Source organism: Pristiophorus japonicus, chromosome 8, assembly GCF_044704955.1.
Source record: "Pristiophorus japonicus isolate sPriJap1 chromosome 8, sPriJap1.hap1, whole genome shotgun sequence".
NCBI classification, from domain to species: domain Eukaryota; kingdom Metazoa; phylum Chordata; class Chondrichthyes; family Pristiophoridae; genus Pristiophorus; species Pristiophorus japonicus.
The window spans coordinates 191,571,572-191,588,841 of record NC_091984.1 but is presented as its reverse complement, the minus strand read 5'-3'; the positions used below and the strand labels follow the sequence as shown (position 1 = coordinate 191,588,841).

The 17,270-nt window shown below is 46.5% G+C and overlaps 1 protein-coding gene across 1 annotated transcript in view; it reads left to right on the top strand.

The window, feature by feature from the left end:
- Positions 1-17,270, top strand: part of ksr2 (kinase suppressor of ras 2) — a 587,663-nt gene that overhangs the window by 386,905 nt on the left and 183,488 nt on the right. The window contains exon 10 of the mRNA XM_070887700.1: positions 473-641. Within this exon, the coding sequence (XP_070743801.1) occupies positions 473-641 (169 nt within the window). The remainder of the gene's footprint in view (positions 1-472; positions 642-17,270) is intronic.

The following is a 17,270-nucleotide window of genomic DNA, read 5'->3' as shown; positions in this document are numbered from 1 at the left end:
GTTGCGTTTCCCTACATTACAACAATGCCTACACTTACTTCATTGGCTGTGAAGCGCTGTGGCATGTCCTGAGGTTATGAAAGGTGCTATATAAATGCAATTCTTTCTTTATATAAATGGAGTAACTATTGACACCACAGAAATTCAATGAGTTGAAGGCGGGAGGGGGGCGGGGGATGGGGGGTCTTGTGGTTTTAATTTACAGAGTCTCTGAACTGATGAGTGAAACTACAGCAAATAGATTCACCTGAGTACAGTAGGATTATTTCTCCAGCAAAATGCAGTGAGTGGAGGATAGTTACAGACTACAAATTATACGCGCAAAATGAATCCCAGTCACTTACAGCAGTGCGGTCTCCAGGCGTGATTGACTGGAGAATTACCCAATCATGTCCATTCTGGCCGGGACTTGTGGTGTCACTACTTGCAGCCTTATATAAATGCAAGCTCTTTCTTCTTTCTTCATCCACAGGATCACATACCCGTTCCCTACCAGCCGGATTCCAGCAGTAATCCTTCATCAACTACGTCTTCAACACCATCCTCTCCAGCGCCGCCTCTACCTCCCAGTGCGACTCCTCCTTCACCCCTTCATCCATCGCCGCAGTGCACCCGACAGCAGAAACAATTCAACCTGCCAGGTACAACCCTTCCGCGTTCCGTACATTCAGCTGCAATGTGTTGAAAGTTACGGGGTCCTTTTTCCGAGTTTGCTCTGCTGGTGGGGAGCCATTACAGATGGAGAATTGAGAGCAGGGTGTTGTCATGCTGCCCCCCACCTTCCCCACGATTTCCTGGTGGCGTCAGTCGCCCCACCTGGCAGCGTTTACGTGGAAAATCAGCCCTAACGTGTTTTATTTGAGTTAGAAACCGAAAATGATAGATATGCACAGCAGATTAACATTGTGGTGGAACCCTTCACATGGTTCAAATAAAGGACCTCCACCAGGAATCTTTCTCTGTGTAGTTCCAAAATTTAAAAAATATATATTTCAGTCCTGCAGCATGTCATTTTTCTTCTGATTTGAATCATAGGGTTTATTTCAACACCCCCCCTTCCCCCCGCCACCCCCCCCCACCCAATGGGAACCAAGCTCTCGGGGAGTATAGTTCAGAGATAGTGATAGAACGTTCTAACTCCAATTCTCTCTTTCCCTGGGAGTGCAGCCCGCCACTGCAAATGCAGTATCACAGAATCTCCCCTCATGTCACATGTGCAAGCACATACCTCCTGAGTTTGGTAATTGCCACAAAATAAAATTCTAACAGGTTAAGAGACAATTAACGATTGTCTACATTTGTTTAGAAATATAATGGCCCGGAATTTGCGGTTAGCATGTCGGCAAACTGTCCATGCTCACCGTCATTCCGCCATTGAAACTGACCGCAGCTTCGAGAATTGGCACATGCGCAGGGCAGGCACATGCAGAAATCCTGAAGTTGAGGTCCGTCATTGACAACTCCAAAACAAGCTCCGCTGTGCTCCCCCCCAACGGAGCCGACAATCAGTGTAATCAGGGAAACTGACGAAAACTTTGGCCCTTCTGCAGCAAGTATGCTGTTAAATTCCACACTAAGGGCCCAAGTTTCCACACGATTTGCGCCTGATTTTTAGGAGCAACTGGTGGAGAACGGACTATCTTAGAAATCGCAATTCTCCACATTTTTTTTTCTGCAGTTCTAGTCAGGTAGAACAGTTCTACTTTGGAACAGAATTTTTTCTTCAAAAGGGGGCGTGTCCGGCCACTGACGCCTGATTTGAAAGTTTCCACAGTGAAAACGTACTCCAAACTAAAGTAGAATGGAGCAAGTGAAGATTTTTGTAGAACTGAAAAAACCTGTTCTACACATTAAAAAATCAGGCGCAGGTTACAAATTAGGCGTCCAGAACGAGGTGGGGGGGGGGGGGGGGGGAAGGGAAGTCATTAAATTCTATAATAAATCCTTATTTATACTTATACAAATATTATACAAATAAATCCAACCTGAATAAACATTTATAAGCAAAGAAAAGATTAAATAAACCATCTTCCTACCTGTGTGAAAGTGCTTCAGCCAGGGAGAATGCTGCAGGAAGCCTCACAAAACGAGGCAGCCGTTCCCGAACCCGGGGGGGGGGAAGGAAGCCGTTCCAGACGGTGGGAGGGAGGGAGGGAGGGAACTGACCGCCGACCGAACGTGGGGGGGGAGGAAGCCGTTCCGGACAGCGGGCGAGCGACCGAACGCAGGGGGGGGGGGAGGGGAGCCGTTCCGGGCGGGCGAGCGGGGGGGAGGGGGAGAGTGCGGGCCCGACCGACCGAACGCAGGGGGGGGGGAGCCGTTCCAGACGGCGGGGAGGGACCCGACCGACCGAACGCAGGGGGGGGGGAGCCGTTCCAGACGGCGGGGAGGGACCCGACCGACCGAACGCAGGGGGGGGAAGCCGTTCCAGACAGCGGGCGAGCGACCGAACGCAGGGGGAGGGGAGGGGAGCCGTTCCGGGCGGGCGAGCGGGGGGAGGGGGAGAGTGCGGGCCCGACCGACCGAACGCAGGGGGGGGGGAGCCGTTCCGGGTGGGGGAGAGGGGGAGTGCGGGCCCGACCGACCGAACGCAGCGGGAGAGGGGGGTGGGGGAGGAAGCCATTCCAGACGGCAGGAGGGAGGGAGGAAAGGAGACAGAAGGCTGCAGGAAGCCTCAGAAATTGAGGAGCCATTTCCCGACGGCAAAAGGGGGAGGTTGTCGGGAAACGGCTGCCTCAACTTTCTGAGGCTTCCTGCAGCCTTCTCAGTGCTGATGTGCTGATGGCAATGTGCTTTTATTAAAAAATGTTCAAAAACTAAACAGCTACAAAGAACTACAAAAATGGCCGAGTGCCAATGTTTCCTTCACACTGCGCGAACGCCGGCAGGAAAAAAACTAATTTAAATAGTACTCGCCCCCTCCCACTTACAAAATCGGCACGAGTGTAGGCTCCGCCCCCCTTAGCGCCGTGCCAGGCAGACAAGGAGCTGCAGAACGCTCCAGAATCGCGAGATTTTCTTTTCCGGCACCATTTTTTATCGTGTGGAAACTTGGGCCCTAAATGTTAAGCCCAATGGAATGAGATGTAACTGGGTTTTAACAGTGTTATTAATGCAAATATATGCTAAGGGCCTGGAAAACTAATTTTAAATTTGTACAGTGTGAAATTTGTCCATTTTAATAAAAATTAAAATTTTTAAGAAACTTTTCAACAAATTTTTAAAAAATGTTAAAAAAGTTTGTCCATCTTAATTACAGATTTGCCTTTTCCCCATATGAGAGCCCCAATCTTTGATTTGCTCACTTTAACATTTTCAAAAATTTTGAATTTTAAGAGCTTACTCACTTCCTTGTTCTCTGTCTGTGAGAATTCTGTGTTTTGTTTGGCTGCTTAGAAAGTCTGCTGATGTCACAGCAGCTCGCACAAGCGGTTCCCCACTATACTCCGTTGATTTGAATTGAAGGTTGGAAAACCCGAAGTTGTCGACAAAGTTTGTTTATGTGTCCGGTCGGGAAATTAAATTGCAATGTTACACTAATCCAGAAAAGAAATGGCTTCAGAAAAATGAACAACATACGTGAGCAGACTTACTCTGCACATTTTCTTCTGCGGTTCCCTGTATTTCTCAATTACTTTTCCTGTCCTGTTTGTTTTCCTGAAATGTCAGGTTTGTTGAGCACCAAACTCTTGAGTTTGATTCCGGACAGGTTTTTGTTCAACCTTTCATAATTCTAAATATTCTAAAGGAGACATACCAACTTCAATGTGATGTTTCTCTCTCTCTTTCTCTCTTTCCCTGAATGTGCATGTGTATCTCTTAAAAACTATGGAAATCATAAAAGGTTTCACATTAACATTCTCCCATTTTTGTTTTTATTTTGTTTTTGCTTGCCTGTAAAAAATAAAATGGGTTTTTAGATTATAATTTAATAACTATAACTTATTTACTTGCAGTGAAAACAGTAAAGATATTGACTGTGTCTTTAGAGCGCCCATTCTAGAATGTTCTAATTATAGCATTAAATGAGAGCCATTGACCATAGCAATGACCGAAGGAGGGAATTGGATAGGAATCGGGAATAACTGAAGGAGTTTCTTCATTAAAAGATTAATTTCTCTACTTAACTGCTCAAAAAAATCAATAATTAATGCAGCCTGACTCTACAATGGTTCTGATAATGACTATGCAAATATTACCAAGTTTATTCATGTATGGCAGTGTCGTCAATCATCATTTGATGGAACAAGTGTATTTCAATTAATAAAACATTTCTGGGAATGTTCACAAGTATATTGGATCTTAACTTTGCAATTAAGTGACATCTATTGTACATGCTCAAGTGTAAAGTGTATCTAATTTTTTTTAAGCTTGAGACAGCAATTCTAAACAATTCCTGCTCTATACTCAATATGGTAAATCAGATTGCATATCTGTAATAAGACATTTTGGGATTTATATTTACCTCTGCGTGAAAAGTTAAAGGAAAAACCCACTGTGCTTGCAAGCTACAGCGACATCTCCAACCTCCCTTTCCTCGCAAAAGTCCTTGAATGAGTTGTCACCTCCCAAATCCATGCCCATCTTTCCCGGAACTCTATGTTTGAATCCCTTCAACATGGTTTCCACCCTTACTACAGTACCGAAGCGGCTCTCATCAAAGTCACAAATTACATCCCTCCTCATCCTTCTTGACCTGTCTGCGGCCTTTGACACGGTTGACCACTCCATCCTCGCAACAACTCTCCACCATTATCCAGCTGGTGGGACTGCACTCGCCTGGTTCCATTCTTATCTGTCTATGCAACAAAGGTTCAAACTGAGTACTGTTTAGCTAAGCAAGGTACAACCTTGGCTCTGCTTTCTTTAGGCCTAAAGTGCCTGACCTCAAAATGGCTGGCCTTTTATATCTGAGCAGCACCATGTGCGTGCTGCTCAGTGGCCTCCAACAAAGACGCCATCTGGTGGCTACAAACAGAATATACATACATGACAATACCTACCTCTGAGATCTTATCACCGTCTTTCACAGGTTGAGACGTTCCGGTGCTTTGAGCACCCAGGTTGACCGTCTCAGTTTGATTCCAGCCTTGGGTGAGTGTGCGGTGTCTGTTGTGGCTGATGGCTGGATGACTGACTTGTTGGGGGTAGCAGTGGCCATGTCAGAAATTGCAAGTCCATTTTTATTGAACAGATCCTTGATGGAAATTCCGGGTTCAATCATGATTTAAAAACTAGGATGAAAACACTCTACCTAAATGCACGCAGCATTAGAAATAAAGTAAATGAGTTGACGGCACAAATCATTACAAATGGGTATGATTTGGTGGCCATTACAGAGACATGGTTGCAAGGTGGCCAGGACTGGGAATTAAACGTACAGGGGTATCTGACGATTCGGAAAGATAGGCAGGAAGGGAAGGGAGGTGGGGTAGCTCTGTTAATAAGGGATGATATCAGGGCAGTTGTGAGGGATGATATTGGCTCCAATGAACAAAATGTTGAATCATTGTGGGTGGAGATTAGAGATCGTAAGGGGAAAAAGTCACTGGTCGGCGTAGTTTATAGGCCCCCAAATAATAACTTCATGGTGGGGCGGGCAATAATCAAGGGAATAATGGAGGCATGTGAAAAAGGAACGGCAGTAGTCATGGGGGATTTTAACCTACATATCGATTGGTCAAATCAAATCGCAGGGGGTAGCCTGGAGGAGGAATTCATAGAATGCATACGGGATTGTTTCTTAGAACAGTATGTAACAGAGCCTACAAGGGAGCAAGCCATTTTGGATCTGGTCTGTGTAACGAGACAGGAAAAATAAACGATATCCTCGTAAAAGATCCTCTCGGAATGAGTGATCACAATATGGTTGAATTTGTAATACAGATTGAGGATGAGGAAGTTGTGTCAGAAACGAGCGTACTATGCTTAAACAAAGGGGACTACAGTGGGATGAGGGCAGAGTTGGCTAAAGTAGACTGGAAACAAGGACTAAACGGTGGCACAATTGAGGAACAGTGGAGGACTTTTAAGGAGCTCTTTCATAATGCGCAACAAAAATATATTCCAGTGAAAAAGAAGGGCGGCAAGAGAAGAGATAACCAGCCGTGGATAACCAAGGAAATAAAGGAAAGTATCAAATCAAAGACCAATGCGTATAAGGTGGCCAAGGTTAGTGGGAAACTAGAGGATTGGGAAGATTTTAAGCAACAGCAAAGAATGACTAAAAAAGCAATAAAGAAAGGGAAGGTAGATTACGAAGGTAAACTTGCGCAAAACATAAAAACAGATAGTAAAAGCTTTTACAGATATATAAAACGGAAAAGAGTGACTAAAGTAAATATTGGTCCCTTAGAAGATGAAAAGGGGGATTTAATAATGGGAAATGTGGAAATGGCTGAGACCTTAAACAATTATTTTGCTTCCGTCTTCACAGTGGAAGACACAAAAACCATGCCAAAAATTGCTGGTCATAGGAATGTGGGAAGGGAGGACCTTGAGATGATCACTATCACTCGGGAGGTAGTGCTGGACAGACTAATGGGACTGAAGGTAGACAAGTCCCCTGGTCCTGATGAAATGCATCCCAGGGTATTAAAAGAGATGGCGGAAGTTATAGCAGATGCATTTGTTATAATCTACCAAAATTCTCTGGACTCTGGGGAGGTACCAGCGGATTGGAGAGCAGCTAATGTAACGCCTCTGTTTAAAAAAGGGGGCAGGCAAAAGGCAGGTAACTATAGGCCGGTTAGTTTAACATCTGTAGTGGGGAAAATGCTTGAAACTATCATTAAGGAAGAAATAGCGGGACATCTGGATAGGAATAGTGCAATCAGGCAGACGCAGCATGGATTCATGAAAGGGAAATCATGTTTAACTAACTTACTGGAATTCTTTGAGGATATAACAAGCATGGTGGATAGAGGTGTACCGATGGATGTGGTGTATTTAGATTTCCAAAAGGCATTCGATAAGGTGCCACACAAAAGGTTATTGCAGAAGATAAAGGTACGCGGAGTCAGAGGAAATGTATTAGCATGGATAGAGAATTGGCTGGCGAACAGAAAGCAGAGAGTCGGGATAAATGGGTCCTTTTCCGGTTGGAAATCAGTAGTTAGTGGTGTGCCACAGGGATCAGTGCTGGGACCACAACTGTTTACAATATACATAGATGACCTAGAGGAGGGGACAGAGTGTAGTGCAACAAAATTTGCAGATGACACTAAGATTAGTGGGAAAGCGGGTTGTGTAGAGGACTCAGAGAGGCTGCAAGGAGATTTGGATAGGTTAAGCGAATGGGCTAAGGTTTGGCAGATGGAATACAATGTCGGAAAGTGTGAGGTCATCCACCTTGGGAAAAAAAACAGTAAAAGGGAATATTATTTGAATGGGGAGAAATTACAACATGCTGTGGTGCAGAGGGACCTGGGGGTCCTTGTGCATGAATCCCAAAAGGTTAGTTTGCAGGTGCAGCAGGTAATCAGGAAGGCAAATGGAATGCTGGCCTTCATTGCGAAAGGGATGGAGTACAAAAGCAGGGAGGTGTTGCTGCAACTGTATAAGGTATTGGTAAGGCCGCACCTGGAGTACTGCGTGCAGTTTTGGTCACCTTACTTAAGGAAGGATATACTAGCTTTGGAAGGGGTACAGAGACGATTCACTAGGCTGATTCCAGAAATGAGAGGGTTACCTTATGATGATAGATTGAGTAGACGGGGTCTTTACTCCTTGGAGTTCAGAAGGATGAGGGGTGATCTTATAGAAACATTTAAAATCATGAAAGGGATAGACAAGATAGAGGCAGAGAGGTTGTTTCCATTGGTGGGGGAGACTTGAACTAGGGAGCACAGCCTCAAAATACGGAGGAGCCAATTTAAAACCGAGTTGAGAAAGAATTCCTTCTCCCAGAGGGTTGTGAATCTGTGGAATTCTCTGCCCAAGGAAGCAGTTGAGGCTGGCTCATTGAATGTTTTCAAGTCAAAGATAGATAGATTTTTAAGCAATAAGGGAATTAAGGGTTACGGGGAGCGGGCGGGTAAGTGGAGCTGAGTCCACGACCAGATCAGCCATGATCTTATTGAATGGCGGAGCAGGCTCGAGGGGCTAGATGGCCTACTCCTGTTCCTAATTCTTATGTTCTTATGTTCTTATGACCCTTGAGTCCTCTGAAGACTGCTGGTAGGTTGGTTGGTCGTCGATGGTTTCTTCGTCCGACTGTTCTGGCTTGTCTGATCCATGTGTTTCCTGCAAGTTTGTCCATTCTTGAGCTTAGTAACGAATACTCTGTTGCCCTCCTTGGCCATGACCGTACCAGCGATCCATTTGGGACCCTGACCATAGTTCAACACATATACAGGATCATTAACAGAAATCTCGCGTGACACAGTTGCGTGATCATGGTACCCTTGTTGACTTTGTGTTCTGTATTCAACATGATTATTTAAATCCGGGTGTACTAGAGGTAGCTTGGTCTTAAGACCTCTTTTCATCATGAGTTCAGCAGGCGAGACCCCTGTGAGTGTGTGGGGTCTTGTCCTGTAACTCAGCAGTGTGCAGGACAAGCGGGTCTGCAGTGACCCTTGGGTTACTCTCCTCATGCTTTGCTTGATAATTTGTACTGCACATTCAGCTTGCCCGTTGGACGCAGTCTTGAACGGTGCTGACCTTACATGTTTTATGCCATTAAGTTTCACAAACTCCTGAAACTCCTAACTGGTGAAGCATGACCCATTGTCGCTCACCACTATGTCAGGCAGACCATGTGTCGCCAACATGACATTGCGATTCTCTATGGTTGCCATGGACGTGCTGGATGACATGATTATGCGTTCTATCCACTTCGAATAAGTGTCCACCACCACTAAAAACATCTTGCCCAGGAAGGCACCTGCAAAATCTACATGGATCCTAGACCAAGGTTTGGATGGCCACGACCACAGACTCAGTGGCGATTCCGCTGGTGCTTTGCTGAGCTGCATGCAAGTGTTCCAGCTCAGAATCAATTCCTGGCCACCATACATGGGACCTGGCGATGGCCTTCATCATCACTATACCAGGATGTGTGCTGTGTAACTCATGCATGAACTCTCTCCCTTTCTTGGGCATTACAACACAGTTGCCCCACAATATGCAATCTGCTTGAATAGACAGTTCATCCTTGCGATGAATGTACGGTTTAGCCTCCTCGCACATTTGCTTAGGTAGGGCAGACCAATCCCCTTTGAGAATGCAACCTTTACCACCGATAAAATCGGGTCCTGGCTGGTCCAGGTCTTAACTTGTTGAGCTGTGACAGGGGTTCCTTCACTCTCAACAGCATCCATGATTAACATTAGATCTGCCGGTTGTGGCGTTTTCACCTCCGGTGTGGGCAACGGCAACCGGCTCAAAGCATTGGCACAACACTGACAGATAATGTCAGCGCCCACCTTTGGATGCGGGATGAAGCGTTGGTATTGATACCTTTCCTCTCGGAAAACAATGAAATGAGCGGCTTGTGATTAGTCTCTAATTCGAACCTCAGACCGAACAGGTATTGATGCATCTTTTTAACATTGTACACACACGCTAAAGCTTCTTTTTCTGCCATGCTGCTTTAGACAAACTTTTGGATGCATACGTGACAGGTTGAAGTTTCCCCGACTCATTGGCTTGTTGGAGTACGCATCCAATCCCATATGACGATGCGTCACAGGCCAAAACTAAACGTTTACATGGGTCATAATGTACCAGCAGCTTGTTTGAGCAAAGCATATTGGTGGCTTTCTCGAAAGCTCTGTCTTGCGATGCGTCCCACACCCAGTTGTCATCTTTTCTCAATATCATTTGCAGTGGTTCTAGTAAGATGCTCAATTTAGTAGGAAGTTACCAAAGTAGTTGAGTAGACCCAGAAATGAACGCAGCTCTGTCACATTCTGCAGCTTGGGTGTATTCTTGATGGCCTTGCTTTTCACGTCAGTAGGTCTGATGCCATCAACGGCGATTTTCCTCCCGAGGAATTCGACCTCCGGTGCCATGAAGACGCACTTCGAGCGTTTCAGTCAGAGTCCCACTCTATCCAAATGCAGTAGAACCTCTTCCAGGTTGTTCAGATGTTGCTTGGAGTCACGACCGGTGATCAGGATGTCATCTTGGAACACGACGGATCTGGGAACGGACTTCAGTAGACTTTCCATATTCCTCTGGAATATTGCTGCAGCCGAGCGAATTCCAAAAGGGCACCTGTGGTAAATAAACAGTCCTTTGTGCATGTTAATTGCATGTAAGTCTCTTCGACATCTCGACCAACTCCTGTGTCACATAGGCTGATGTCTAGTCCAGTTTTGTGAACAACTTCCCTCCGGCTAATGTCGCAATCAAGTCATCAGCCTTCGGTAACGGGTACTGATCTTGTTTCGAAACCCTGTTGATCGTAGCCTTGTAGTCTCCACAGATTCTGACTGTGCCATCACTTTTCAGCACAGGAACAATGGGGCTGGCCCATTCATTAAATTCGACCGGTGATACGATCCCTTCACGCTGGAGTCTGTCCAGTTCAATTTCGACCTTCTCACTCATCATATACGGCACTGCTCGAGCTTTATGATGGACTGGTCTTGCATCTGAGTCCACGTGGATCTGCATCTTGGCTCCTGTGAAATTGCCGGTACCTGCTCAATACTTGGGCACATGTATCTTCCTCCGATGACAATGCCTTTATGTCGTTCCAGTCGCATCTGATTTTCTCCAACCAGCTCCTGCCGAGCAGCATTGGGCCATTGCCTGGAACAATCCACAGCATAACTCGTGAACCGCACCATTATATGACATTAATTTGTGCACGGCCAATCACCTTTATCAGTTCTTTGGTGTACATGCGCAGCTTGGCGTTAACAGGGCTCAGTCTGGGCCTCACAGTCTTAGTATCCCACAGCTTATTAAATGCCTTCTCGTTCATGATCGATTGACTCGCTCCCATGTCCAGTTCCATCGATACCCGTATCCCGTTAAACTCCACATTAATCAAAATTGGTTTACTCTTGGTTATGAAGGAGTACAGTCCATACATTTCCTCCTCTGGCATCTCGGATTGCATATCCGGATCCGCGCTAGTCTGACTCTCATCCTCCACGTTGCTCATCTGCGGATATTTGCGCTGGTGATGCCTCACTCTCAGACAACCTTTGCAACTATATTGATCGGCACTGCTGGTGCCAATGATTTCCCCCACAATACCAAGACGGAAAAGTCAGATACATTCCCACTGGCAGACTTTGGGCAGCCACAGGTTTCGCGAACGCAGCCAGATAGGCCCTGTCATGTGCCGCTCTGCCGAACAGCGAATCAATCGCATTTACAATACTTACCAAGGTTCGCTTCTTTACCGCTATTTGCTTTAGACTCCTGTCCGTCGTCATACATGATTGAACGATCTGGATGGCCCTTCTTAAATCCAACTCCTCCACTGCCAGAAGTTTGCGCAGGATCACCTCGTGGTTGATAACGATAAGAAAGAAGTCCCGCAACATGTCTGCCAACACCGTCCCGAACTTGCACAGTCCCGCTAGACGTCTCAGGTCAGCAATGAATTCAGCCGCGCTCTGACCCTCCGATTGAATGTGTGTATAAAACCTGTATCTCGAGATGATGATGCCGTCATCTGGCTTGAGGTGCTCCCGTACCAATGTACACAACTCCTCTGTACGTTTTCTCTGTTGGATCACTAGTCGATTCTTTATCAGACCATAGATCTTTGAACCACACACAGTGAGGAACACGGCCCGGCGCTGATCTGCATCATCGACCCTCTTCATTTTGTTGGCCACGAAGTACTGGTTCAAACGGCTCACAAAGTCTGCCCAATCTTCTCCCTCCACGATTCACTCTAAAAATCCAATCGTGCTCATTTTGCAAACAAATGTTCTTGTATTCTCGTCGCCAAATGTTATGTATGCACTAAAGGTACAAACTGAGTATTGTTTAACTGAACATGGTACAACCTTGTTCTGCTTTATTACGGCCCAAAGTGCCTGACTCTCAAAATGGCTGGCCTTTTATACCTGAGCAGCACCATGTGCGTGCTGCTCAGTGGCCTCCAACAATGACACCAACTGGTGGCTACAAACAGCATGTACATACATGACATGTTTACAAATCCCTTCATGGCCTCGCCCCTCCCTATCTCTGTAATACCCTTCAGGCTCACAACTCCCCACCTCTCTCCCTCCCCCGAGATATCTGCGCTCCTCAAATTCTGCCCTCTTGATTATAACTGCTCAACCATCAGTCGCCGTGCCTTCAGCTGCCTCGGCCCAAAGCTCAGGAATTCCCTTCCTCTCCGCTTCTCTACCTTTCTTTGAACGCTCCATAATACCTACCTCTTTGACCAAGATTTTTGGTCATCTGCCGTAATTTCTTCTTATGTGGCTCAGTGTCAAATATATTTACTTTGCCTTATAACTCTCCAGTGAAGCGCCCTGGGACGATTTACTACATTAAAGGCGCTATATAACTACAAGTTGTTGTTGTTGCTGAAAAGGGGGTGAAATTGGTCTTTGGCAATAGGGCAAAATAGATGAGAGCAAATCGGAAGTCCGTTTGACACCCCGCCCATTTTTCTCTTCCAAACATGTAAATATTTTCCCCACAGCATTTTCTGTTCATCGCTCCGCTGGTCTGCTGAGATTGAGGCTGTGAAATTCACCAGCCCCTTTTGGGGGCGGTAACCCAGTCATAGAGGGATTTCCTGTGCCCCCGCGGAAGTCCTGCACCTGCCGCAAAATTCGAGTTACCGCCTCTCGCAGGAACTGGAGTGCAATATTGCACTTACCAGTTCCTGTTGGGTCAGGATCCAGGGTGCTACTGTCGCATAGGGCTGATGCGTTTCAACGCTCCTCCCCTTCCATTAAACTGCACTCTGCATGGCCATTTCAAGGCCTCCACTGGGCTATCATGCTACGCTTGGCGCAGCGCACCTCTCTAACTTCCGTCCCGCGAGCGGATGTCGGTCCTCTTCGCGACCTGCGAGGCGAGCGCCGACACTGCTCATGGCAGCCTCACCAGGCACTGGACAGTTCCCGCCTCGGGGCGGGAAGGGGTCGCCACAGTGCGCTAAGGGGTCGCCGCGCACGATGATGACGTCATCGCCAGTTGCGCGGCGACCTGGGGTGCTACTAGCATGGCATGTTGCTACCATGTCAGCGGCTCCGCTAACTCCCGCACAATTTTGCTGGAGCCCCCCAGAGGCGCTAACGGGAGGCGCACAACAGGGGACTTTCGGCCCCTGAGTTTACTAACAAAGCGTGGAAGCTTCCTCCGTGCATGGAATGTAGCAAAACCACAAACTTTTTCCTTATATACATGGTTATAATTTCCTTTTACCAGCTACATGGAGGGAACCATTCCACTAGTCTCGACTATGATAACCGTTTTGACTGTGCTTGTTGTGACAGAATCGAGATCAAATAGTCAAAGGGTTGTTCATATAAAATTACCTGTGGTGATGTTGAAAAGACCAGCAGCAGAAGAAGTTCAATAACCCGATGAGGAGCTGCAAGGTAACAGACTGGCCAGTCTATCTTTTCTTTCTTGGGCATCTGGTAGCAGTAAGGGACTGATTAGACAGCACCCTTCATACCTTCGTTCTAACCCTGAGGGCTAGGATACAGGTAGCTATCTCTCGGGGCTTTAACCATCTGATAGCTGCGATTACACTAGCCAGTCTTCTGATCAGTGGATCTGCAGATCCAGCACCCAGCGCAGCGATGAAGGCTCAAAGTGAGCTACATAAGGCGGCTATGTCTCAGGACAGCAGCACATGCCAAGCATCTGGCCTGCTCCCTCAGAGCACCACTCAAAATGACATGTAGGTGGTGCAGAAATGCAGCCAGCAGCAGCTGTCATCCAGGGCTGAGAGGAAGGCCACCTCAGTCCCATGAGTTATTTGTAGCACAGGATCATCCAGTCCCCTCACAGGATACCCACTCTCAGGGCATACCTAGCAGAAGTAGAAAGAAATGTCCGGAAGACGGAGAATGAGAGGAAAGAGTAGTAAGGCTTAGGTTCTCTTTTTTGACTTGCTTGTAATAGCATATGAGGGAGAAGGGAATAGAGGGTTATGCTGATCGATTTAGATGAGGAAAGACAGGAGGAGGCTCGAGAGGAGCATAAGCGCCGGCATGGACTGGTTGGGCCGAATGGCCTGTTTCTGTGCCGTATATCTCACGTAATCCTATGCAATAAAGGCACTCATTTCATGCTCAACTCTTCATGCAGATTATAGTCATATTTTGCCAATTTGCATGGTCACGCAGGACCAAGGAGATAGAATGTGATATGATGACATAGGAAGGGTGCTGGATTAAAGGATTTGTCATTTTTCACAATCATCCACAATAACTTTGGCAGAGGATTCACAGAATTCCTGGAGAAACAGTGTAAACAGCACTCATGCCGTTTCCCCGGGGTTCCATGAATCTTCCGCCAATTAGGCGATCAGGAGAGTCCCCATGGAAATTCAACCCTCAAGTTTGAACGTACCAGAACTTTATATATCCTGAAGGCAGCTATTGAATTAAGTGGTCAATCTTCACGCGAGAACCGAGGCAGTGTAAGGAAGCTATTTGACAATGGAGGATATCACAACAAAACCCAATCCTGTCACCACCCGGTGTCCATACATGTGTACTTTCCACTGGGATTACAGGATGGAATTGAGTGGAAAACTGGCTGATTATCTTCCTCCTAACCCAGGCAGTAGCCCAACTGCCAGCTTGGCTCAAAGACAAGACCTTACTATTCAACAAAAACATAGGGCTAGATTTTCCACTTCACATCGCCCATCTATGGCCCATCTATTGCCCAAAATGGACCTCTATCGCCCATTTTGAGCAAAAAGTGGAAACCAGGCCCAAAACATTGCCAGAAAAATAGGCCCCCAAGTTTCCACTTTGATCGCCGAGATGGTCGCCCAAATGATCGCCCACAAAAGGCCCATCCCAAGTTTTGGCACCTAGCATGCACTTCGCTGGGCCGATGCAAGGCCCAAAAGAGTGCTAAAAAATAGTTGCTTTTTCAGGGCCTTAGAGAGGGAATGGGCACTACGGATGCCATTTTTAGCTTCTGAGGAAGGGTGGAGAATTAGTTCTGAGTTATTTATAGAGTAAAATTGAAACAAATTGTACTCAGAAATTTGGGACAGGGAATATAAATAGGTATTATCAACTTATTTATGCTAAATAGATCTCATATATTGGAATTATTTAGTAAATAGCTTTTACATAGTGAAGTTATTTAATGATATTGTTGGTGCCTATCAAACTGACTGGTATACAGCTTAGAGAGTACAGAGAGAACAGACTACAGTGATTAGAGAGTATAGAGTGCAGAGATTATTGAAATTAGTGAAAGTAATTATTGATAGCGATATGGGGCCTATGCTTTCCCTGCATTTAATTGCAACTGCTCACACACTGGTTACTGAAAGGATCAATCGAAGAGGTGGCAGAGTAACACGTAGAGGGAGACGAAATGAGAGATCATATAGCCAACAAAGGTACTTGGAGAAGCAATCCTACCTGAACTTGTCTGAAAATGCTTGTCTTAGAAGGCTGCGATTCCGGAAGGAGGTCATTAATGAGATATGTCAACTCATCAAGGATGATCTGCAGCCTTCCAGCACCATCAGAACCGCACTGTCGGTTGAGGTGAAGGTTACTGCTGCCCTAGCCTTTTACGCATCGAGATCTTTTCAGGCTTCAGCTGGCGACATCTGCCATATCTCTCAATACGCTACACACTGCTGCTTTCAACAGGTGACTGAAGCCCTTTACACTCGCAGGATGGAAAGCTTCCCAATGACCAGGGAGGCACAGACTGAGAGTTTATTGTGGTGTGTTGCATGCTGTATAACCTAGCTATAAAGAGAGGACAAATAATGCCAGATCATGCTGCGGGTCCACCTCCAGGAGGAGATGAGACAGAAGATGCAGCCGGCGAAGATGAAGAGGAGGAACAGGCGGGAGAGGACGCGGGCGAGGACCAAGGGGAGCTTAATCAGCCTGGCAATCTAGCACCGGTACCACCACACCTTTCCCGAAGACCAGTAGCCAGTGGCAGTTACACGGCCGCTAAGCTTTTGCGTCAGCAACTCATTAATGAACACTTCTCATGAACTATTATTGTTGCTATTCAAACTTTCAATTACAGTTACGTTTAAACAAAAGTTTCATTTCCGTGGGGAAATAGAATAAACAAACAAATATGCATAAAAAATGTACATTGTAAAACTTATGTAAGTAAGAGAGAAGGTACAAAAGTTGAAGAAAACATTTTTTTTTATTAAGAAACAAATTTTTTTTAAAGAACTAATGAACAACACCCTCCCTCCCTTCCCTCAAAATCCCCAAAACGTTAGAAAAAGAAAGTGAACATTTTAAAGAACAAGTGACCATTTCAATCATGCTAACACGTCACCATTTCAGTGATGATAACAAATGACCATTTCAGTAACGTTAACAAGTGACCATTTCAGAAAGAATGGAAAGTGAACAGTTAAGTAATGATAACAAGTGAACATTTAACTATTGAATATAAGTGGCCAATTTAGTAACAATAACAAGAGAATAATAAAGTGATAATAACAAGTGAACATTTTAAAACAAGTGAACTATTGAGAAGCACTCCCCCCTCCCTACCTGCGGCCACATTTCCCTCCAGATCCTGTCCCACCCCGTGTTTGCAACCCACCCGCCCGTTTTGGTCTCTGCAGACCGACACCATGATGTTGTGCAGAGTGGGACGGCAAGATTTCCTGCCGTGGTGGAGGTAACGGAGCGGAAGCAGAAGCCTCAGGCTCTAATTCCAAGTCAAGAGGAACTGTGTCCTCCGTACTTGCTTGGGGTCTCGCTGCGAGCGGACACGACACCTTGGGGTGCAGCACCGTGTCCAGCCAGCAACGTGTGCCGTAGGGCATTTGTTGCGGCTGTCTGCTCCCTGATCGCCTCCAACGTCTCCCGAGCAGTCTGTGACTGCTCAGACCAGCTGGAGAAGCGCGAGCAGATCTCGCTCCAGGTTGTGGAGAACTGGCTCCAATTGTTTGAGGACCCCGTGAACCCCTGGATAAGGTCGCGACCGATCGCGACCGTCTCCCTGCACAGGGAAAGTAAGCTCTCCGTCTGGTCCTCCGTGGCAGGCGAGTGCATATCACGCTGACCGGACTGCCGTGGGGTCGGCGTGTGCAATGTCACGTGCCTGGCATCACCACCTACACACCGCTTGGTCCCGGTGCCTCA